The sequence below is a fragment of the Dreissena polymorpha genome, chromosome 2, assembly GCF_020536995.1.
Source record: "Dreissena polymorpha isolate Duluth1 chromosome 2, UMN_Dpol_1.0, whole genome shotgun sequence".
NCBI lineage: Eukaryota > Metazoa > Mollusca > Bivalvia > Myida > Dreissenidae > Dreissena > Dreissena polymorpha.
Genome location: NC_068356.1, coordinates 130,738,346 through 130,763,346, shown reverse-complemented (window position 1 = coordinate 130,763,346; position 25,001 = coordinate 130,738,346). Strand labels below are relative to the sequence as shown.

Genomic DNA, 25,001 nt, shown 5'->3' with positions numbered 1-25,001 from the left:
ATGAACACTAAACTTTGTTATTTAACAAGAGCTGTCAGAGGACAGCGCGCTCGACTATTCGAGTGCTTGACAGTATAACGTAAGCCATCATGGGGAAATTGTTCATATTCAATAATTTATTAGACGATCTTTCAAAAATAAAAAAGGAAAAAAAAATAATTTTTTTTAGGAGGGGGGGGGTTGAGAGGGGGTAAAATGTGGGGTGTGGTCATTTATTAGACGATCTTTCAAAAATGAAAGAAGGCAAAAAAAAAAAATTTTTTTTGGGGGGTAGGGGGGAGGATGGGGGGGGGGTGAGAGGGGGGTATAATATGGGGTGGGGTAATTAATTAGATGATGTTAAAAAAAAAAAGGGGTGGGGGGAGGTTGGGGGGGGGGGGTGAGAGGGGGGTATAATGTGGGGTGGGGTAATTTATAAGATGATGTTAAAAAAAAAATGGGGAAAAATGGGGGGGGGAGGTTGGGGGGGTAGGGGGGGTGAGAGGGGTATAATGTGGGGCGTTGTATGGTGTTGTATTTTATAAGATGAAGTTTAACACACAAAAATTTTTTTGGGGGGGGGGGGAGGTTGGGGGGGATTCTGGGTAGGGGCATGGGGTATTGTTTAGGTGGAATACATTGTGGTATTCAGGTAAGTGTTGTTTTGTCAAAGTAATAAAAAAATGTGATCATAAATAAAGAAGTTATGGCAATTTAAGCAAAATGTACAATTATCTAAGTGTAAAAGGGGCCATAATTATGTCAAAATGATTGATACAGTGGTCTGCTCTTGTTTATAGGTTGGGGTCATGTTGGTAAACAAGTATGCAAAATATAAAAGCAATATGTCAAAGGATATAGGAAATATTTGGGGTAGTACGCAAAGTTTAACATAGATTTATCAATAATATGCATATTCTAAGTATAAAAGGGGCAATAATTCTGTCAAAATGCTTGATACAGTTGTATGCTCTTGTTTATAGGTTGGGGTCATGATGGTAAACAAGTATGCAAAATATGAAAGCAATATGTCAAGGCACATTGAAAATTTTGGGGTAGTACGCAAACTTAAACATTTGCTGCATATTCTAAGTGGAAAAGGGGCCATAATTATAACAAAATGCTTGATAGAGTTGTCTGGTCTTGTTTATAGGTTGGGGTCATGTTGGTAAATAAGTATGCAAAATATAAAAGCAATATGTCAAAGGATATAGGAAATATTTGGGGTAGTACGCAAAGTTTAACATAGATTTATCAATAATATGCATATTCTAAGTACAAAAGGGGCAATAATTCTGTCAAAATGCTTGATACAGTTGTATGCTCTTGTTTATAGGTTGGGGTAATGATGCTAAACAAGTATGCAAAATATGAAAGCAATATATCAAGGGACATTGAAAATATTTGGGGTAGTACACAAACTTTAACATTTGGTGCATATTCTAAGTGGAAAAGGGGCCATAATTATGACAAAATGCTTGATAGAGTTGTCTGCTCTTGTTTATAGGTTGGGGTCATGTTGGTAAACAAGTATGCAAAATATGAAAGCAATATGTCAAGGGACAATCAAAATAATTGGGGTAGTACGAAAACTTAAACATTTGCAAGATAACGGCACGGAACGGAACGCCGACGCCCGGGTGAGTAGGATAGCTCCACTATATATATTTCATATAAAATAGTTGAGCTAAAAATAACTCATTGATCACCTTTCTAGCTCATTTCCTTGGATGTTCATTAGTAAAGGCAGTAGTTTGGACACGGAATGCAATGCAAGGGGCAACGCACTGAGGTCCGGTATGGCCTGTGATTGCATGAACATGCTTAGAATGCTCGAATCATCTAAGAAACGCTCCACTAAGTTTGCGATGTCACCAAGCAGCATGGCTACATCAAGTGATCCCGTCGCCTTCATAAGATCTTGACCCTGAAACAATTTATAGACAGAATAATTCAGTACATGATTTAATTCTTTGTGCAGGTCATTTTCAACAGTGTTTACTATAAGGCATAGTTCAGGTAAAGATTCACAGAATATGTTCCCTTTTTTCCTTTCTGCTTCCCCTCTAAACCGGGCCAATTTTTTTTTCTTCAAAATCTGTTGATATTTATTTCTTGGGGCCAAAGTTTACATTGCAACGCAAGTGTTAGACTAAGAAATTATTTTGATGTGAACTTTAAAAGTATAAGAAAATGTTAATAGCCTGGTAAGGCTTTCAACCCTGCATGCATTTAGCGCCATCATGTACCTTTTGTGATCTTAGATCTTTAGTAAGGTATAAGTACAGCAAATGATCATTCAGTAATATGTGTATGTTTTTTATTGTAGGATTTATGTTTTTATTATTTGCAACAAAATGTCATGCTGTTGTCAATAACTTGGTTTATACAAATTATATAAAATGTATGAAAACAGTTCCCAACATAAGGTTTTAAATTCATATTTATCTTTATTCCAGTTTATAGTTAACACTGAATGTCAAAACATCTAATTGTTAGTTTAGTTTAAACCTATTTATTTTAGCTCGATTGCATCAGAAGCCAAAGGCTTATATAAACGCTCTCGAGTCCGTTTCCTGGGCCTAGAACCAGTACTTGGTGTCTTTAGAGGAGATCTAAAGAACGCTCCCACGGTGGGGATCGAACCCGTGATCTAATTGTTAGGGATTGATAAATTCCAAAATTAAACCTTGTACTTCTTATAATAAAATGCTTTACTTCAAATAATGCCCAATGATTTCATGACTTAAAAATCAATACATTTTATCAGAATCCTAATCTTATCAATTCAAACAAGCGCATTCAATCATCAACGGTTATGAACATTCTCGTTAATTAATATTCATCTAATTTAAGACCTTGCTTGCGACCAAGAATTTTCATAGTTATAATACGGCACGCAGTTCAATAACAGAGACTCAAAGACTCACCAGTTTAATAACCTTGGCCACATCGAGCTGCCTCACAAGCTCGTTGGTAATGTTGGAGATGAGGGCATCATTTATACGACACAGCTGATCTGACAGAGAGTATTTGTTAACCTTCGGGCTGAGCAACAGGTACTTTGTAAGCTCTGCCGGATCGCACACCACCTTCTTCATGTCTAGACTGCCCAGCATTTCCATGATCTAGAAAAAGTTATATTATTGTAAAAATTAAAAAACAATATATGTTACATATACTGGACACAGTGGTATCTTAGTCTTATACACATACATCACTTTGTTATTTAAGTAAAATATGACACATTTGTTGTTATGGTTAGGTCTGATCGACCAAAAATCGTAGATTATGCAATCCTATTTCCACCATGGAAATACTTGTTCATTTTGCTGATACTTTTATAGATCATTTCTCCATATTGTACTTGTCCACTTACAAGTTGACCTGAATAATTGACTTTTCCAGCAAAGGAATGCCATATACCTGCATGTATAATAACACAATTTTTTATGTTTTTTAAAGCTAGCAAAAAACACACTGTCTCTGAATATGACTTTGTATCATATTAGTAACGCTTACCGCCACTGGATTGAGAGTAGACTCCAGAAGATATTCTGCCATCTTGGGTGATAATATACCATACTTGTTGGCTATGATGTCGATCACCCTTGCTGGGTCTTTGAACATGTTCTTTAACTTCAGTGCTTCATCTAGGATATAATGTAGGTCATAAACAGCAAAGAACAGCGAAACAAAATATTTACAGTATGATTTTTTAAGCGTCTTTTTTTCTTTAAACATGTAGTTGAAATCTTAATTAACATGTTATATTTATTTTCAGAATCAACATAGTCTACTTTTTACGATTATGATATTAATAAATTTATCATAAAGATGTAAGATTTTTAAAAAAGTAATTATTTAATTGATCACATTATGGTGTATTCTGAATTGTTTTGTAATGCAATTTGTGAACAATTGTGTAGTAAAATGTATAGTTTTGAATATATTTTCCACGTTTGGATATTTTTTATCAATTGTTTGTTGTAGTGACAGATCTAGTCACTACTATATAAACTGGGTGCTCGCTGAATGTTTTAAGCTTTATCTTACCAATCTCATCTAAACTGGTTTCCTTGGAAAAGTTCTGCAATGCCTTCAGGACTTTGTTCATCTTTGGCAATGCTTTGAAAGCCTGAACAGTGGATTCCTTCTCCAAAATTGGTGTCACTCCACCTATTAGTTGCTGGAAACTGGAATCAATACACAAAATGCGAGAGTTAGTCAGAAAATAAGCGCTGTAATGAATATACAATTTTTCGATAATAACTTAAATAAGTCATTTGTTTAAAAATTGATTCCAATGTGCGTCCGCTTTACGACGTTATTATAATACGTTATAAATAAAGATTAAGTAAAAGAAGGTCAATAAAATTTAGCAATTTAGTTATTGCATCTATGAAATTCTTATTTAGTCATGTCGACTAATTAACAAAGGGAGTTTACCTTCGATAATGTTTCACGGCTACACTGCATTAAGATTATTCGTTAGAGGAAACAACAATTATAGCATTCAAATGTATAAATAAATTTAGCAACAACATATTCGCCGTTCTATAATGACAAATCACATTACTTGGCCTGTGCCGTCTCTCTTTCTTCTTTCCAGGCCTGGTTTGAGCAGTTGTTCTGCAACTGGCATATTGACGTCTGCAGAAAGGGGATCATTCCCGCGCTCGGCAGTGCGCGTTCTTGGAACTGACCTGCAAACCAGATAAACGCAAATGTGTGAAGCTCCGTTGACGTAAATCATATTTGAGCATTTCAGTTCAGTTGCTCAGCATCAAACTTTACTTTTAAACTTGGTTTCATCCAACACCATTAAGTTTGTCATTGAGTTCAAAACACCCCTAACCCTTACGTTCTGTCGCCACCGGTTGGCCGACAATGATGTCAAACTGGAGATATTAATGTGTAAGAACAATTGCCTTGATTGATTTAAAAACTTGGTTATTCAGTATTCAATATAATTATGGAAACAACTTTACAAAGTCTCTAAGAACGAATTAAAATTTTGTAGTAAAATAAATAGAATCTACAATCAATTTCGCTAAATTAAGGTCTCATAATGGGGTACGTGGTAGAAATGATTAATTTTAAAATCATTATATAATGTAAAATTATTAGATTGCATTGTTTATACGACAAATAAGCTAAATTAAATCGTAGAGTATGCTTATAAATAAAAGTAATATGTATTACATTTTGGATACTTACATGTTTCCCTATGGTCAGGCGGGAACCCGAGCCGGAACAGTGCTAAAGCTACAAACATCAACACTGGCCATACGACTTCTAAAACCACGAAACTCTGCAATTAAAAAAGTACGACGTGTCTTTCAACATGAGCATGACCATAACAGTTCTGGTACCAAGAAACTCTAAAATAAGACAACACGTCTTATATTTTAGGGATACGAGATCGAAATGAGGAGCCGGTTTAGTAAATGTAAATTCATATTGATGCATACGTTTGTAGAAGCACATTGGCAAAATAAAATGAAATCAAACAGTACAATCTGTGACATTATCACTTATTGACGATATTTGTAATCAAAATAAATAGAGGATATTTGTTGGATTCGATGGAATATCGGTTTTATTTCACGAGTGATCATATAAAATATGTATTTTTTATGATCACGAGTGAATTAAAATCAATATTCCATCGAATCCAACAAATTTTCTTTTTATTTTATGCTTTTTCACCGCAGATTTACATTATAAAAGAGTTTAACTGGATAATTTCGCTGGAATTATGACGTCCTTTCGTCGAAAAAATGACGTCATTTCACAGTAAAACATCGAAAAATATCGTTATTTTTCACTGTTATTTTTCACTGTTTTAAACAGTAACATACCAGTTTTATTTCACTGATATTTCTCTTTAAACCACCGGAAAGCATAAAATAAAAAGCGTGGTTGAATGAGGTAGGAACTTTGAGTACATTCTACCGATCAATTCGGATTCTAATGCGATATTCGTGCGTTCAAACATAAGTGTGGATGTGTCAAACATCATGCTAACTGTTGAGATTTACAGAAATTGACATATTTCCTTCATTTGTAAGCGTAATCGTGCTATGCTTCAAGTACATGCTTTCATCGACTTGCAAGCCTTTTCGATGATACCCACAAATCCAAGGACTTTGTTATTTAAACACAGCATAACACCGCGTTTACAGTAACCCATATCGGGAAAACATAACCTATGTACAATATCATCAAAACATGATACGTACGCTCCAATGCTTAAAACTAGATTACCATTATATTCAGTAGTATCTATTACGCTTTAATAGCTATTTAATGCACTTTGCTGTTAAAGTTTAATCGACTTAGGACACCGACCCTTTGAAATAATGTTAAGAAAGTATATTATTTGGTACCCATCTTTAACACAATTCATATTAAAACAAAGCTGGTGTGCAAAAAAAATGTATATATATATATATATATATATATATACAAATCCAATGTTGTTAGGCACTCTTGAAACATGCGCGTTATGGGTTATCCGCATATTGTAAATTGGGTTTAAAGTAAATGGCTTTTAATCCTTCCTGTGTAACACGGAAATTTAACGTTTACTTATTTACCGCGTGTATAAATTGCAAGTAATTTGTGTAAATTGCATACAATACACATGAAATTTTACACGTTCCTGTGTCTGTGCTGATAGAAACGTTGACAGCCAAAACGTGTTTCTCTATTCGCTGGAATGAATGTCGTCTCCTTTATATAATATGTTTTTGGTATTCACAGAATTTAGGATTTTGAGGAATTTAGTTGACGACTTCACTTACAATTTTAAGGAACTTGACTAAAGATTACCCAATATACATGATATATCCTTACGTGACCAGAACCCACGACAGGCGAATGACAAGTCACGCCGATTCTTGCGAGCGCTTTTTTTATCATCTTCGTATAAACATCTTTATAACCAACACTATTGTACGGATATAATTCTTAATAAACTCGTATAATCACTGTTTATTACCGGATGTCGCTTCCTGATGACGTAATTCTTCCACACAAGGGACCAGAACTGTCCCCACGCACCCATGGCTGGGAAGACTCACTTCACGCCGTCAACTGGAAAGTAAAAAAAATAAAACGTTATAATTCGGAACAGTGTTTGATAATGTGTAATTTCTCGGATCTTCTTATCTGGGTTTTTTTTCAAGCTAAATATTTATGACCGGAGAAAGAAGATGATTAAACAAACAATTAACTTAAAATATTTTATTTCTGAATGAGTCTGTATTCATGGAAATCAGATGTATTTTTTTTTCCCTTGTTGTAACAAGTTAGTCTAGTTATGTTGTTGCTAAAATACGTTTTCCTGGACAAGATATATGTCAATTTGTGAGATTGACAATACAAAGGTAGCAATAACTGCGAATACGTATGAAAGTAACTGAAAACCGTACTTAAATATGCCGTGAAGAAACGCTGTAGACATTACTTATACAAAAGGACATGTAAAAATAATGTCTTGCATAATGAAAACTTTCATCAAAACACGCGAATGTAAGTAAAATCTGCCCAAAACACAGTAATCGGAAGATCGTCTCTAAATTGCGAATGTCATAGTTATGAGCATAAGTAGTAAATTGCAATCCGGACAATTCAAATTTAATGCAATATAACAGTACGTGCAGCTCTACTTCATTGCTATCGCGGTATACTAATTCCTGGTGCACGATGCATACATACATTCCACACCATTCATACGCATCAAAATTTTAAACCCTCAATTATCAGCAACGTCATGTTATCTATCGGCAGCGAGCAATAATCATGAACTGCCGGATTTTCTCGAGGTCAACTGACGTTACGCCTTTAGTTCATTCTATTTGTTGGATGATAGTTTAAAGCACGAGTCAGACAATAATTTAAACTTTAGCGATATCTAGAAAGCCATGCATTCAAGTTGCCGTTAAAATTGTTAGTCCATGGAACATAATGTTCCTGATAAAGAGAAATTAAGGCCGTTGGGGAGCGCATTTCCCGTTGAGGAGCGATGTTTCCAGACTGTACATGGTTAAGGGGATCGTTTCTTTTGCATACGAGTACGTGTTTCTGTTCAAGCACGGGACGAAGTGTTCCTGATACCAAGAATTAAGTGAACCGGGTGATTATCAAGATGGAAGCGATACAGGTAAGTATCGAAATGACCCAGGTCAATGTCGATGTGATCCAGTAAGAGGCGAAGTGCTGTAAGGGCGAAGGAGTTCAAAGAATTCTTCTAAAGTTTTCAGATATAGAAGCATTAAGTAAGCAAAAAAAGCGCTGTTTTTTTTTTGTCAAAATGCATTGATATTTCCACTGAATTAAGCTATATTTTATAAGAAAATCGGACTTTATTATTTTTTTTAACCCAGTTATGCCTAGTGTCTACAAAAAAGGCCTTGGCAAACAGCGAAGACCCAGATGAGACGCCGCATGACGCGGCGTCTCATCAGGGTCTGCGCTGACGGCTTAAAGGAATTTCTGTAAGAGATATTCTAAATATATGTATAGAAATAAATATACTAGACATCCCTAATTTTGAACATAAATTGATCCAATTTAGGAGGATGGGATAGTCTACAAGGCATAAATGGGTTAATACGATGGTTTTTCGCAATACGCATTCATGTGTCGCCAGTTTTTCAAAAGCATAATCAATCATTCGACCCGCGGCAAGTTTAGAATTCCGACACTTCGTGGCACCGCTTGAATAAATAATTGCCTGAATTAATACTTACTTCACCCAAAACGGCATATCAAATATCAGTATTGCGAAATGGTTTGTATATGAAGAGGTTTAGTTACACTCTTTCATGTTATTATATTTTGTCCACGCACGAACATTTACTAACTATCTGTTAAACTAGAATTTGACTTAAAAGAATAGGTTTGCCCTTATACAGTGTTAAATCAATAATGCTGTCAGCATGAATAAGTGTTTACCTTACAGTATTGAATTGCTATAAGGGCAACTTGCCAAATGTTCCCCGTGTGCTATGTTAAGACGTTCATGGACAGTAAATTCTATAGAAGCTTCTTTGTCAAATTGATAAGTTTATACGTCTCTTTTGGTAAAACTGAAATATCACGAACACGTTCGTTTTATGTATTTAATTATGCACTGTATTATGTATACATAGCTTAATAGTTTTGTGGCAAAATGCATCGTTCATGTCGATATGTCCTAATCAAAGCTTTAAAAGCCAAAAAAAGAGAATGTACTAGATACCGTGCCGTTTATAGCCGAGAACGACAAAACCATTGCCTTGGGCCATTAACAAACTATATAAAAATACCTTTATATAACCGTATATAATAGTACAAATGCTCTTTTAGCAAGTTTGCCTTATAGTTATTCCCACGCTCCGAATTGGAGCGGGGGGATTATGTGGTTATCTCCGCCGTCTGTCCATCCGTCCTGGCCACTATCTCCCCCTACACTATTAGCACTAGAACCTTGAAACTTAACCACATGGTAGCCATGAGCATATGTGCGACAGTGCACTATTTGGAATTTTGATCTGACCCCTGGGTCAAAAGTTGCGGCGTGGGGATACGCGTTGGCCGCGGCCGCGCCATTTCTAGTTATTGCTAAAATGATATAAATGCCTTCCAAATCAGCAAATATTCTGGATTATGCAATATGTATAAAGTCATATGAAAGCTTAATCTATAGCAATATTTTATTTTATTGGTTTGACTTGACTACAGACGTTTTCTGTATTGGTCTATTTAATAGATACGAAAATAATCTAAACAAATTCAAACAGTGTGCATTGTAATTCAGGGGCGACACATAATGTATGATATTCACTGCATTACTAGTGTAAAATAAACAATGGGTTTCATTAAAGTGTTTCGAGTACATTATCCACGATAAAGATTAATGCATACGTCCGAGCAGTGTTTCCGATAAATGTACACGATATATACACACATACAAATATATAAGGCTCAATTAAGAGTGTGCGATAAACTTGTGTGTGTTGTTGTTATTGAACGAGCGTAAGTATTAACAACACATTCCTGTCAGTCGAGTTATGCTTTTACCAGCTGCATTTTGATTCTAATATATAAAACAAACAGCAGGGACAATGACCATAGGTTTCTCACTTGAGAACCACAGACAATGAACGTCTCTTACCGGCGTTCGCGATGTTTTCGGAAACATGTTACAACTCGGCCGAGATGTTATTAAAACACATTTTCTGAAGAAGTTTCATGTTGATATGAACAAAAAATGTGACTTCTGAAGTGTTTACAAAGTTTCACTTAAGCTATATATGGGAAACTGCCCCGTTCTCTTGCTTCCATCTTTAAAAAGACCGGAATATCGCCGAGATATCATCAAAACAAGTGTTCTGAACTATTTTTTTTAATGGAAATTAGATTTAAAAAGTGACTTTAAGAGTGTCAACAACAAGGTCTTACTTTAGTCATATAAAGAAAACTATCCCATAAAACCTCCACGCACCTAAGGGCTTTGTTTGTCAACGGACCAATACCATTTTCAAACTCAGCACGTATTTCATTAGGAAATAAGGCCGAAAAGAAGGGTCACTGTATTCTTGTGTATAATTGACCTGCCTTGTTCATATTACGGTTATTACATACGTCAAATATCTTTAAAAAAAATATTTATTGTTTGTTACATATTTTCGCATTTGCCATGCAATTGCGCCAAGCATGAGACAGCCGTTCGCGAATGAAACTTCGTCGTCACTTCTTTAAGTCTGAAATTTTAAAGTAACATAAATACTCAAAATCAACGAATATTTCGCAAAATCTACCGAAACCTGTGGAGATGTACCCTTTAGCTGTAGTGTCCGATTTCAAGTATGGCGTAAGTTGAAAGCAAGTGCTAACAAGTTTGAATTTTGAATACATATAATTGGTCGTTCAGTACATAACCAGTTGGCGGATGACCTGGTTCGCGGTGAACTTAACCTAAAATACTTGACATTGAACTTGAATAAACATTTCAGCATTCGGCATACATAATTATGTAACTTCAAAATAGATGAGAAATTCTGTACAGAAATAACAATTCAATTAAACGCTATCTTTCGAAACAAATTAAATGCATTTATTGAAACACTTTGTATAACGTTTTGATAGTTCATGGAATAAGTATCCTTGATGTAATCATTTATTACCAAGAGAAATATTACGCGTGTTGAAGTCATTAATTCACGAACAGGCCCTCTCATAGCATTTTAACAATAATTCGGCTACTAGTGGCTGATAATTACTTTCAATAGGAACTCCTTTTTTTAAACCTTGCAATTGAATAGAATTAATAAGCCACACACATTGCCTCTGACTTGGAAATGAAATTCATGTTAATCAATACATGTAGATGCAATTTGAAAGTGTGCAAAATTGTCATTAAATCTATCGCCTAGTTAGCAAGTAATTTATTATTTTCAAACGGTATCGCTTTTTAAACCGAAAGTAAGATTTCTAGACGTATACGTCCATTCATTTCGACGTACGATATTATTTTTAAGTTTTAAAGCACAATAAAGACGGATTTCTACCTTGTAACCACCAGATATATTCTAATTGACATAGATAAAATTATCTATAGCCTAGTTAGCAAGTAATTTATTATTTTTCAACGAAACCGCTTTTAAAACCGAAAGTAGGATTTCTAAACGTATACGTCCTTTTCGACAAACGCGATTATTTTAAGTTTAATAGCGCAAAAAGACGGATTTATACCTTATAACCATCAGATATATTCTAACAGGCATATATAAAATATGTTTCTTATTTATACTAAAATTTACTATGCTAAATAAGGTGTGTGGCTTTAACACGTCCAAATAGCACACATTTCTAATATTTCATTGGTAATAATATTTCATTGGTAAAGAATACAGTTGAATAATAAATGGCTAGTTAACATTTTTCTAAAGCGAACTGCATATCATGTCGCGATTGCGAAATTATATTTATGTTTTTGAATATGCAATTGGATGATATACGCTGTTCTACTTTATTTTCCCGGCAAAGCTAACGAAGCTCACTATTCATATGCGGATTAACATTGGGCGGAAACTTCATCGACACTCCTTAAATTGCCAAGGTTCTACTTCTGTTCAATCATTTTAAAGTCAAGTCACGGTACGTTATTAGTAAGGATATCGTCCTGATGAGATTAACTTTCGTTATTGTTGTCTTTTTGTTTAGCATTTTGTTTAGTTTATGATGCACACAATGACTAAACGATGAAACTTAAATGGCGGTTATGCCAAAGCGATGAAATATGTTCCTGAGAAAAGAACAGGCTAATCTTAAAAGCGTGCGTGTGACTCAAAGATTGTCAATGGTATATTATTTTTTCCTCACTTTATGATTATTTAAGAATACTCAAAAATCATATATTTGTTACATTTAAAACACTTCAACAATACAAAAATGATGAATAAGTCCTTTCAAGGCCATGCCATCATTATTTAATTATTTAATTGACCGCCGATTTACCCGGTATGTATACAACAGAAAACTTCTTTATGTTGTTTTCATTAATGTATTAAGTAAGCCAGCATGATGTTTTCTCAAATCTGTAAGATCACGAGTAGTTATAGTAATACTGCATCCTTTGTTCATGGCTTTTGAAGCTGTAAGGTGTCCATTGCATCCATGGTGTACTTTTGAAGCTGTATATGTTTACATTGCATCCTATTTTCTTGACTTATGAAGCTGCATAGGATAACGTTCCATCCAGTTGTCAAAGCTTGATAATATTGCATCCTATGGATATAGAGTTTGATGTTGTAAAGGTAAACACTGCAGCAAATGTGTATGTATTTGAAATTGTGAACTTAGGTAAAATTGCATCCTGTATATCGCATGGCTTTTGAGTTGTAAAACTTAACAAGTTGATTACTTTGAAATGTGCAGAGGCTAACAATGCATAAATATGACTCAACTCAGACTGTTTGCTCAAGTCAACGATGAGTAAATTAGTTAAGACTGCTTGGTTAAAATAACATTATTTTACATCTACTAAAATCATCAGAACATGGTTTATACCGGTATGTGTCCGAGAATTAACAAATTACATTACTATTTAAATCGACGTATACATACATAGCGGCGATAGTTATTATATATTTACAAGGTTAACATTATGTATACAAGTTTGTCCTATATAAATGGTGTTTTAACAAAAGTAACAATACAATAATAAAAAAGGAAACCCGAAATAAAATACGCATATTTAGATTTGGTTATTAGTGATGTGTTACTATAATCTTTGGAGTCACACAAAAATGTACGATCAGCTTTGTTTAGGAATAATTTTTTAACCACACGCCCCAACATGCTCTTTTATAACATCTGTTTACATGTAATTTCGAAATGAAACTTTGCCATTTTTAAACAAATAACTACACAATTATTAGAAGTCTTAAAATTGAAAAGCAATATTGTTTAACTTGAATGTGTTTGTTTCTAACTGAGAGGAAAACTGATGTGACGGCAAAGGCAAGCTTTCTGTTTTTTCGCACTCTCGTCTGCAACAATTGACTAGTGATCTGATACCACATTATGCCATTGTGGCATGTGTACATTGGCATAATCTTCTGCAGCAGGTGCCTGTCATAAACTAAACATAACATAAGCTCTCAGTTAAGTAAATAACACCCGGACAAAAGGTCTTTCAGAAATCGTGATTTTGTTGTTTTATTAAAAAGAATTTCATTTTTATACAGTCAATCTTGTGCTTGCGACCACTTGAATTAAGCGACTTTTGTCTTATGCGACCACTTTAAATCCCGCCCGAGCGTTGTAACTATATTTATGCCCCCCTTCGAAGAAGAGGGGGTATTTTGCTTTGCTCATGTCGGTCGGTCGGTCGGTCGGTCGGTCCGTCCGTCCACCAGGTGGTTGTCAGACGATAACTCAAGAACGCTTGGGCCTAGGATCATGAAACTTCATAGGTACATTGATCATGACTTGCAGATGACCCCTATCGATTTTGAGGTCACTAGGTCAAAGGTCAAGGTCACGGTGACCCGAAATAGTAAAATGGTTTCCGGATGATAACTCAAGAACGCATACGCCTAGGATCATCAAACTTCATGGGTAGATTGATCATGACTCGCAGATGACCTCTATTGATTTTGAGGTCACTAGGTCAAAGGTCAAGGTGACCCGAAATAGTAAAATGGTTTCCTGATAACTCAAGAACGCATACGCCTAGGATCATGAAACTTCATGGGTAGATTGATCATGACTCGCAGATGACCCCTATTGATTTTGAGGTCAAAAGGTCAAAGGTCAAGGTCACGGTGACCCGAAATAGTTAAATGATTTTCGGATGATAACTCAAGAACGCATATGCCTAGGATCATGACACTTCATAGGTACATTGATCGTGACTTGCAGATGACCCCTATTGATTTTCAGGTCACTAGGTCAAAGGTCAAGGTCACAGTTACAAAAGTCGTATTCACACAATGGCTGCCAGTACAACGGACAGCCCATATGGGGGGCATGCATGTTTTACAAACAGCCCTTGTTTCATATTGTATTAAGCGACTTTTGTCTTACGCGACCAGCGACCGCTGATTTTAGTGTATTTTGATGCCCGAGTCTTGAATTAAGCGACCGCTTTAAGGTAAAAGTGGTAAATCTGTTGACCGTTCAGGGACAAATCAGTATTAATTATTTATCTAAGCCGATAACATGAACGATTATTTTTGTTTTGATTTCACACCAGCCATTTCCTTTGTCTCGATGACTGGTTCTGACCGATGTTAATGCTGACTGCGTATCAATTTTTGGTGTCGATAAATACAGTGAGGTATTGCCAACAGTCTACCGGTTAAAAAGTTTACTATCTGGGACGTTTAGTGACAAATTTGATCGCCGATTTTATTTCAGAAATAACGCGACAAACATTTTCACAGTGTTCTCGATAGGTGTAAAAAATAAACTATTAATCGGTAACATGTAGCGAAATCTTGTATTTGTATATATCCCTTATGCGAGTAAGCCTCCTCAAATTTGTCTAGAAACGAGACAACCCCCTCATGACAATTATATCGTTTGAGTATTTATTTCACCTACATCGCCCGCAAAGTCACCATCAGAGCAACGTGTTACTCAGGTAATTGTCAGATTATCTCCGATGCCAGTGACAGTTAAAAAAACGTTGATTTCGAAAGTCGCATACGTTGCAAGTTTGGCCCGTTGCCATTGTCATCGTAGCTCTCATTTAAAATCTTGCAGGTTCCGTTGCATTTCTGTTTCCGGTCACATGTCTTGCAATATCTACTTAACGACGGATTTCTGCAACTAGAGCACTAACAAATTCAGGGCAGACATGGCGAAAGACCGTCACAATTTACAGGCCAGACTGACCTACGAGGAGAAAAAAATACAGGCCAGTTGTTAATTTCACAGGCCTCAATTTTAATTGTTTAATCCAGGAGGGACATTGCATAATAAATTCAAAAGTGTTCGCTTTAAAGATTGCGACATTGCTCAATTTAAGATCGATACCCCTACATCTAGCCATTGTAAAAGAAACATGTTTAAGTAATGCTGGTGTTAAATGCTATTGATTTGTATTCAAATGCGCTTTTAAAATACGAATGGAAAATCAATAATGTTACAGCGATACATGTATATTGTATATTGACTGAAACTTGGCATTTTAAGCGCCACATTAGTCAACGTAAACTTACTATGTTGAGGCATTCAAGAAGATGATTGGTAGTTAAATCATCTTTTTAACAAATAGGTATTTGTTCGGGTCGTATAATTAAGTATGTATGTTTAACGGACCCTCTGCGCCAATTTCAATTATTTTATTATTATTTTACTTTGTAGTCGTGTGTTTACTGTAACTTTAAAACGTCGGTATAACTATATAAGTTAAATCTTAGGCTAAATTTTGAATTTGAAGTTCAAAATTCTACTGAGATGTCACATGTAAGCCCAATGCAATTTAGGCAAATAACCCGTTTTAAAGGTATGCTTATGAAATGTAGATTTTATCTATCGCTGTAAACAAATTATGACTTGTCAAACGCAAACGCGTAACCTCATGTTGTTGATTAAGTACATATGTTGTTTCGCAATTTGCGTGATATTGCATGGGCCATGACCTGCTTGTTCATTCAATTATAAAAAGCAAGGTGTGCTAATACCTGTTTTTTTTAAATTAACCATGTTGCGAAATAGCTTGTAGTTAAACCATTGACAGTGACAGACCTCGAGGACCAAACCTGGCCAATGTTCCAACGAAGTTAACATCTGCATACATTATCAATTGTGCATTTCCTTCCAAGGAAGCGATCCTCAGAGAATTTTTCTGTTATGCGAACTCAGTACTTTGAGCTTGTAAATGCGACAACTTTTAAAGGACAAGAGTCAGAGACATACTTCAATTATGATACGGGAAGCTAATCGCACATAACCCGAACGGTTACTTCATCCAAGAATTGAGAAGAGTTTAATTCTGTACACTCATAAAAAGGAACTTGTTAATATTGTACTAAATTTTGCCTGAATTTAGGTCCCAATTGATTACCTATTAAACGTATTCCTACTTTAACCGTTTAATGGAATACTGTGTTGAACACCGATTACCATTGGGTACTGTGATGTGGTCGTTTGTTTAGGGCAAGTGACGAATTGGTCAAAAGCATGACACAATATTGTAAAACGTAAAAAGCAAGTTCACAGGCAAGTTTAGGGCAAGTGACGAATTGGTCAAAAGCATGACACAATATTGTAAAACGTAAAAAGCAAGTTCAATGCAAAGAAATTGGCTCCAACCGTTTTCATCGTATATCAATATGTTGATTGTATGGATAATGTTTTGTGAAGAGAAGTTTTAAGCTATCGATAAACATGCAAGTTTCGGACATAAGAGCAAAGTTATTGGGTGAATATACACGCTTATACTTACCGATGATAGAATTTAAATCCGCTATAATCCTGAAAACGTCTTAACGTAATATATTTGCCAAGATAATAATTGAAACAGTCATGAATTGAATTCAATGCACATTTCAAACCATTTTATCCTTAACACAGTGCGCTTTAGAACTTAATAAGCGTTACGAAATGCATTTTTACAGTATGAAAGAAACACAGTCTTAATTTTTGGCTGAATGGTTTTCGCCCGATACTATTGTCATTGATATTGGATTTTTTGTTAACCTTTAAGCGCCCATGACCGACTAAGCGTGACGGGTCAGAATCGCAAACAATAGAAGTCACGGGTACAAATCGGTTTCGAATGATCGATGCGATAGAAAATAACCCGGTTGTCCCGGTCATGTTTATTGCAGGAATGTTATTCCTCGAATGGTGCAAATGAAGTTCATAAAATATAGGTGATTTGATATATGAGTATTCAAACTATTTCTGCATGGTACCGGAATATGGTAGAAACAATCAATCCCTGCTGCATGATATGTTTCAACTGAACATGGCTGGTTTGAGTAACTTCAAGTTTTAAGTGATATTATGGGCATCTAACAGTATATATAGGCTATGTTTATAGGTGTCTATCGCAACCCTTGTTTATTTTTGGTGTTTTCACTTCATATACACTTATATTTGTTAATGCAGCATAAAAATACTAAAACAATATCCCGAAAATAGAAAAATAATGCATTTGAATATCAACCATACTTTCGTTTTGACAACTGACAACAGATAATGATTCGATGTACGATGTGCGTCTAAATGTAGTTTTCATGTAGATTCGTTCATACGACACAAAGACACAATTTTGTTTTACGGATCATTTCGGCGTAGAGCACTGTAAAATGTAAAATGTCATGTAAAATATCGAATATAATATATATTTTTATAAACAACTGGTAGGAAGATGAGTTGTAGATAATTGGTAAGTTACCACATTATAACTAACTCTTTTGACCTGTTAATTCTTTTCAGCTCAATTCAACAGTGAAAAATGCCCATAATATCACTTTAAGCAGCATCCGTATGAAAGGAACCTTATTGTAGCACGCGGTCGTTTGTTCGGGGCAAGTGACGAAATTGTAAACAGTATGGCACAACAAGTCAACATATTGTAAAACGTCAACAGAACGGACATTGCAAACAATTGTGGGTTTTAAATTTCAATGTTTTCACCGTTCATCAATAATTTTGTATGTTGCTTGATTGTGTATATTTTGTGAATAGAAGCTATCGATCGAAAGATCTATTAAGGAACACGATATTCAAAAGGTGTCGGGTCAGTCAAAATATTACGGTCTCATGAATTTATAGTACGAGTCGCTAAAGGTATGGTTTAGACAATACTTAACTCAATAGCAAACTTACCGGGAACACATACACGTTAACAGTTTAGACTTACCGATGATAAGAATATAATCCAATATATTTCCGAAAAGTCTAAACTAAGTAAATTTGCGACAATACAATTGTATTCAATGCCAAATGTAATTCACGTTTAAAACATATTTCTACTTAACACAATACAATTTAAAACTTAATAAGCGTAACGAAATGCATGTTTACTGTCTTAGTCTTTTTGATTAATGGTTAACGGCCGATAATTCTACCGTGTATATTGGATTTTATTTAACCTATAGGCACGCATGATCGACCATGCACGACAGTTCTGCACAGGAAGCAATGGGAGTTGTCACATGTGAAAATAGGTTTCGAAATATCGAAGCGTTAGAAACTGACCCGGTCGTGTTTATTGCGGGGGTGTTATCCCTCAAATGTTGCAAAATAATTTTGAAAATATAGGTGATATATTAAATGAACTTTACAACATTTTGCGTGGCTTTGGGATACGGATGCGACACAAATGGAACAACTGGATGTATTTTACACTATTAAATCAAAGCACTGAAGGCACTGAATTTGTTCGCTGTTGTATAATCTTAGACGCAACTCAGTTTTCAAAATTATGTTATAGCTTTTTATATCGCATGTTTGAAATGATCACAACCCATTCAAATTTATAAAGAGTGTGTCTTAAAACACAGGTCGTGATGTGTGTTTTTTTCTCCAAATCATTGATACAGCTTATCAGTGTGCACAGGCTAATCTTATTTGACATTCATTAAACGCCAGAGAAGCAGTATAAAAGGGCCACAAACTTACAAAATGTCTACTTTTCAGTTGTACACTGGTGTGTAAACAGCAGAAAACAAAAATGATTATTTTCATAATATTTAAGTTGGTATTTAATATTCTCCAATGAAATTTGGCATACACATACTTTAGTATACAAACAATATGTATGTGTAATTTGGTGGTTGAAAGTTTTATAGTTATTGACTTACAGAAAAAGTTTTTTGTTGTCTGCTTGAAATTTAAATTTCCCTGTAAATGCTAAGCACCGCCCACTTGAAAGGTTATGAACTTCTCTCAGCCAGTAGCTAGCGAATGACTCAAATCAAGTTTACATGTAAATACAGATTCAACAGTATACTAAATGCTGTCTTTTCAAACACGTGTTTCTTTTTATAAACACTCTAATGTTAGCAGCAAATCACTGGCAGATAAACCCAGCCTACTAGTTAATGTTGGTTAATATTTTACCACCGCAAAATCAAGCAAATGAGATCCGACTTTTAAGCCCCGTTTTCCCTGAAAGCTGCCAATATGTATACAGATTTCAATGATAAACACTAGACTGGCCAACGCCGTTTTGCTACAAGTGGTTAAATACACTCTATCTACTGTAACAGTGAGAACAGGTAGATGCGGTGATTAAAGCAGACGCTTTTAGCATAATCGTCTGCTAAAGTTTACTGGAGTTATCCACAAAGGCAGTCACGGGTTACGATTCCTGCCGTACCTAAGCCCATACTGATCCATACTGATTTGCAAAATTGCGTCTGCATTATTTGTGAGCTTTGCTCACAGATAAAAATTACTTCTGCATTCTATACACTGTATAATTTAACTGAACATGGCTTGTTTGTGTAACGTCGACTCGTACATTCTGCTGTCTACATTTTTTAAAGCAACGGCTGAATTTCCGTTTGATGCGATTTAAATATTGAATTAAATCTTGTGTGGTTTGTAATGTTGATTCATTGCTGTTTGTTATTCTATAGACCATACAAGGGATGGTTTTCTCAAAACTCAACAGGGATTGATTTTGTACACGTTCATTCGCTGACGTTCATTCGTCGTTATACTGACGTTATACTGACGCCAGAGCAGGATGCTCACCGTTTATATTTACGAACTGGAAAAGAAGCCAACATATAATAAACTCATAATGTGAAGGCGACGTAAAGTTAGATTTTGTTTGTTGTATGATTACACAAGTTGAAACACAGATGAGGTTAATATATTAAGAAGCTTTTAATTCAAATATATTCTTGAATCTTGAGTATACTCCGAACTACGGTATTTTCCATTTAGAACAATCCTTTTTTAACAGTAGGTATACATATACATATATTCTGTGGTTATATAATGAAGCCTTAGAGGATTTTAATAATTTTTCGGGGGGGGGGGGGGGTCGGTGGCGGGTTTAAGTTTAATTTTATTTGTTGATACGGGCCCGTTGGTGTGTTGTTATAACTAGCAAATCAAAAGACGAAAAAAATATGTAGGTAAGTTAATGTTTTCCATTTAATAAACTGGTAAAACGCTCAAAATTACAATTTAAATTGTTTAGACGAATAAATTTAAAGGAACTTTTTATGACTTATAATCTCTACATTAAACCAGTGTATACTATTTCATGGAATTTATTATTTGTTGTATAGTGTTTAACAGGTCGAATTATACACTTCCGTTGCGGTTATTATCTTGTTGAACCCCTCCTATTTTTTTCACCAAACAGCCAGATCTCGATTTATAAGATCAACCATATCATAATATTATATTTGCTTTAATGTATTTACATTATATTAGATTTATTTATTTATTTACTTACTAACTTAATTACATGTATTCGTTTACTGAAGCTTAAGTGAGATGATCGGGTTATCATTCACTAGTTTTTCTCGACTCATTCATTGCTATGCAAGAAATGAAATGTTAACGAATGATATTAAAAATGCGCTCATTATGCACTCAGGCATACTGACAGAAATGAAATGAGTGTATTTAATTTATGTAATTATGTTAATGCAAACAGTATTTTATATAAAACGTGCGATCAAATGATGACTCATATGTTAAATATAATATGTTTTCAGAGGTTTAGCTGAATTTCGAAAGGACTGTAAACATACTTTTTAAATATTGAAGCGTATGTTTGGTCTAATATCAAATCCAAACAGGACCGATTCCCAAAATTAGGTACTAATTGTTTAAACATTTGTCTCAATTAAGCTCTCACTTAATTTTGTTGTTAACTACATGTTTATCTTATCATGTCATACATCCTATGACGGGTTTATGCAATCAATAAAAACTTTTGTTTTCATTGTATCTCACAGATATTTGTCAATTGTGCACAATGTGTTTGTTATTTAAATGCATTTTAAATAAATGACTATTTTAAGTCAAAATAACTCGTGTGTTAATTTGTCTTCAGTTAACTTAAACAATCGTCATGCTAAACGGAAACAATTAAGAAGCTATGTTTGATGTTACACTATGTATGAATTCAAATTTCTGCTTTTAATTTGAAAACAGCTGCGGAACTGTTAGATGCGAAGTGTTCAAAAAACACCATAACTAAGATTGGCTTTAATACAAACAACATCACATGATACAATTCCACTTTTGTACTAAACGTTTTATTTGGCCATCCTCCTGTTCACCAGAAATAATCGAGCCTCGCTCTCGGAAAACTGTCCTTAATCAATTTCGCCCCAAGATTAGCCCGTGTAGATTACGGAGCTACACTTTCCGCATTGACTGAACTTTCGTTTCGGAGAGACATCCTTCAAACAAAATTTTCCAAAAAAACAGGAAAGTGGTAACATAACCTATTACATCGATATTTCTGGAAATAATAAAGTTAGCGTGAAGGCTGCAAATACGATAAATACTTGATCATTCTACATAACTTTTTTTTATCTATGCACAGCCTTTACATTTTGTTACTATTATGTTCACTTGTTATATTTTTAACTATACATATTTTATTTATTTCATAAGAGCTGTTAGTGTTCTGCAAAGAAAAAGTGAAGACTGTCATCGAAAGTGGACAGACTTAAAGGTACAATTATTATAAGTGTGTCTATACCCCTTCTTTGAACGAATTAAAAAATAAATAATGTTACTGATATTATTTTTAGTTATTCGCAAGAACAAACAAGGTTAATAGTGGTGTTTTGAAAAACGGTATGCATACTACTCACGCCGTGTATGCGGATACTTTGATGACGGATGGCACTTCGATGACAGAGAACAACAAAAGCCATACGCGAGAGGTGAGTTCTTCAGCTTTTTTCATTTATGTTCAGACACGGAACATTGTTTGGGTGATTAATGGTATAGCACTTCGTATTGCGGAGAAAGAAATTCGCGGAAAAAACGGTGAATTATAAAAAGAAAACGATAAAGTTCCATCGATAATCAGCATGAATTGGATGATCAGTACATATTTTAACAAAATAAACATACTTGGAAATAAATCAAGAACGTAGTTACTATTCGAAATAAAAGATAATTATGTCCATTAATGTTACAACATGTTAGATTTTAGTTTACTAACGTATTTAAGGAAATTCAAATGTTTCGTTTACCGATCATCTCAATAACAACTGGACACTTTTTTCCAGATATAATACACTCTTTTAGTGAATCAAAAATGCAGAATTCGCTGTGGAATACTGTTATAGTAAGCAGGCAATAAATAAAAATGTATGTTAATCAAAGCGCTGTAGGCGCTGAAGGCCTGGGGCTAGATTTAGTGTGCTTGGGAAGAAGTATTGTCCGAATTTATACGGATTGACCCTAGCGGTTGAGTGCAGAAGCTCAGAGACTGTAAGAAAAGAACATAGTTGTGTATATACTACAGTGTACATATTAGGTAAAGGACTACACGATACTTGTGGTGGGAACGATAACCTTTTGTTCAACTCTACAGATCTGGTAGAGGTTCGTCTACATAGGCGGTGAAGATATACAACAACAACAACAACATGGCCGCAAAAAAGGTTATTGTACGCGTCAAATAAATCGCTTTCAATAGCCTAAAATAGCTTTTTATTACATAATTAACAGATCAGGAAAGCACTCATACTTTTTTGTAATGTGTATACAAAAGAAAATTCACTTACCCTTATAAAGAACGGTGTACAGATTGTGTACTTTGTCTCAAGTAGAACTTTTCGAGCTCGATTTGCGCGCTCGATATGCGAAGTGAAATACCATACCCGGTTACTTGATCTATTTCCGAGATCGTGAATATTTGTTTTATATATTTTCTTTTTTTTTCTGGAATGTCTTCTTAACGCCAATTAAAACAACAATATTTTTAAATATGTTTATATAAATACCAATTATAATGTCTTCAAAAAATGTCTCATAAAAAATTCTTCTTACTGTCTCCGTAAACACTCGTATCGTTTCGACCTAGAGGTGAGGAACTTAATATGGCATGAATATGTAAACAATACAAACTATGTCGTAGCGAATGCTAAGCAATTTTGCTTCAATAATATTTTTTTACATTTTTTATGACACTGTCATGTTATATAGTGATGTTCTGTATGTACAAGGCGGGTTATTGAGATCTTCGAAGAACTTTTGGGAATTTGGTTTTTTGCAGACAGCCAATTCGGATAGGCTCAGAAATTTGTATCATTACTACGCCCCAGGCCAAAAACGAATTACCGAAACATTTTTTTATCCCTTTGGAATATGATTGTGATTTTGTATAAATGTGAAACAAATTCGATATGTCTGATGAGTACACTCCATATGACCATATATTTTCCAGTTTTCGAGTCACCCGACCGCCGGATCTACGCATAGTACACGAGCTTAAACATTTTTAAATTACGTTCTTTGTAGCGAAACGGTTGATATAAAGCATGTATCTTGATGTTCTTATGAAGGTACTACGGCTATCTACTTATATATTCAATAGCATGTCACCAATATTCACTGTGCTTAAACTGCCTCTCAGAGTTTAATATCAGCATGATATTATTGATTTTATTGAGATACGGTTTAATTGTTACTTAGCATGATTGTATTGTTTCTGCATTTTTCATTTTGTATTTATTTTCAAAAAAAAAATGTGACAATCATGAATACACATCTATACCGCATGTTTAATTCTCAATCTTTTTTTCCATCAGTGTTTAAATACTAGTTAGTCTGCTTAGTTAATTAATGCGCATTTGTTATGCAAGTAGCGACAGTTTTGTATGTGCATCTTTCTCACCAAGAATAGTGCTAAGAAAAAAAAGAACATGAGACAAAGAATAAGTGTTCGTTATGAACAAAAATACATGTATTATGTAGCAGTATTATTGTCACTTTGTTCTGCAGATGCTTAAAGATAGGCGATTGATCAGCGCATTTTTTTTAAATACAGCTATTACATAATCGTTTGAGTTAAAGTTCTTGTTTTAATGTAAACATAGTCTGTGCTAATAATACAGGCACATACCACATTTCAAATTATCGAATGTTATTCATGCTCTGTAAGTAAAAAACATTTCTATGAGACTTGAGTTTATTTATAATATGGAAAATACGCACACAGTCCTTGTTTGAATTTTGAAAATTAAGAGCAGATTACCGTAACCAATTGTTGATTATGAGACCCATAGAACATATAAGTATATTCAAAGTTTAAGTGCAGTCTTGGGTTATTAAATGTTGTTTACCTTTGTTTTTACAAACTATATTGTGATTTTTTTGTTAAATTGCTCAGTACACGATGATCATCGGGCATATTATTTCATAATGGTATGTTACTATTTGTGATCAACACTCACTGATTGGTGTTTGATGGTTCATTTTTACAGTTGCTCATACAGCACCTGTATATTTTTCAAATGAAGAGAGTAATTGAGGGTCATTGGATGTCGTCAATTTATAATTTTTATCCGTTA

At 34.6% G+C, this 25,001-nt stretch overlaps 1 protein-coding gene across 1 annotated transcript in view; it reads right to left on the bottom strand.

Annotated features, from left to right (window-relative positions):
- LOC127869005 (uncharacterized) overlaps positions 1–18,513 on the bottom strand; it is a 118,016-nt gene extending 99,503 nt beyond the window's left edge. Inside the window, exons 1-8 of the mRNA XM_052411250.1 lie at positions 18,356–18,513; positions 6,986–7,080; positions 5,200–5,293; positions 4,559–4,685; positions 4,036–4,175; positions 3,502–3,632; positions 2,910–3,107; positions 1,689–1,906 (exon numbers count right to left, since the gene is read on the bottom strand). Of these exons, the coding sequence (XP_052267210.1) occupies positions 1,689–1,906; positions 2,910–3,107; positions 3,502–3,632; positions 4,036–4,175; positions 4,559–4,685; positions 5,200–5,293; positions 6,986–7,051 (974 nt within the window). The 5' untranslated portion in view covers positions 7,052–7,080; positions 18,356–18,513. The remainder of the gene's footprint in view (positions 1–1,688; positions 1,907–2,909; positions 3,108–3,501; positions 3,633–4,035; positions 4,176–4,558; positions 4,686–5,199; positions 5,294–6,985; positions 7,081–18,355) is intronic.
- Between the last annotated feature and the right edge of the window lie 6,488 nt (positions 18,514–25,001).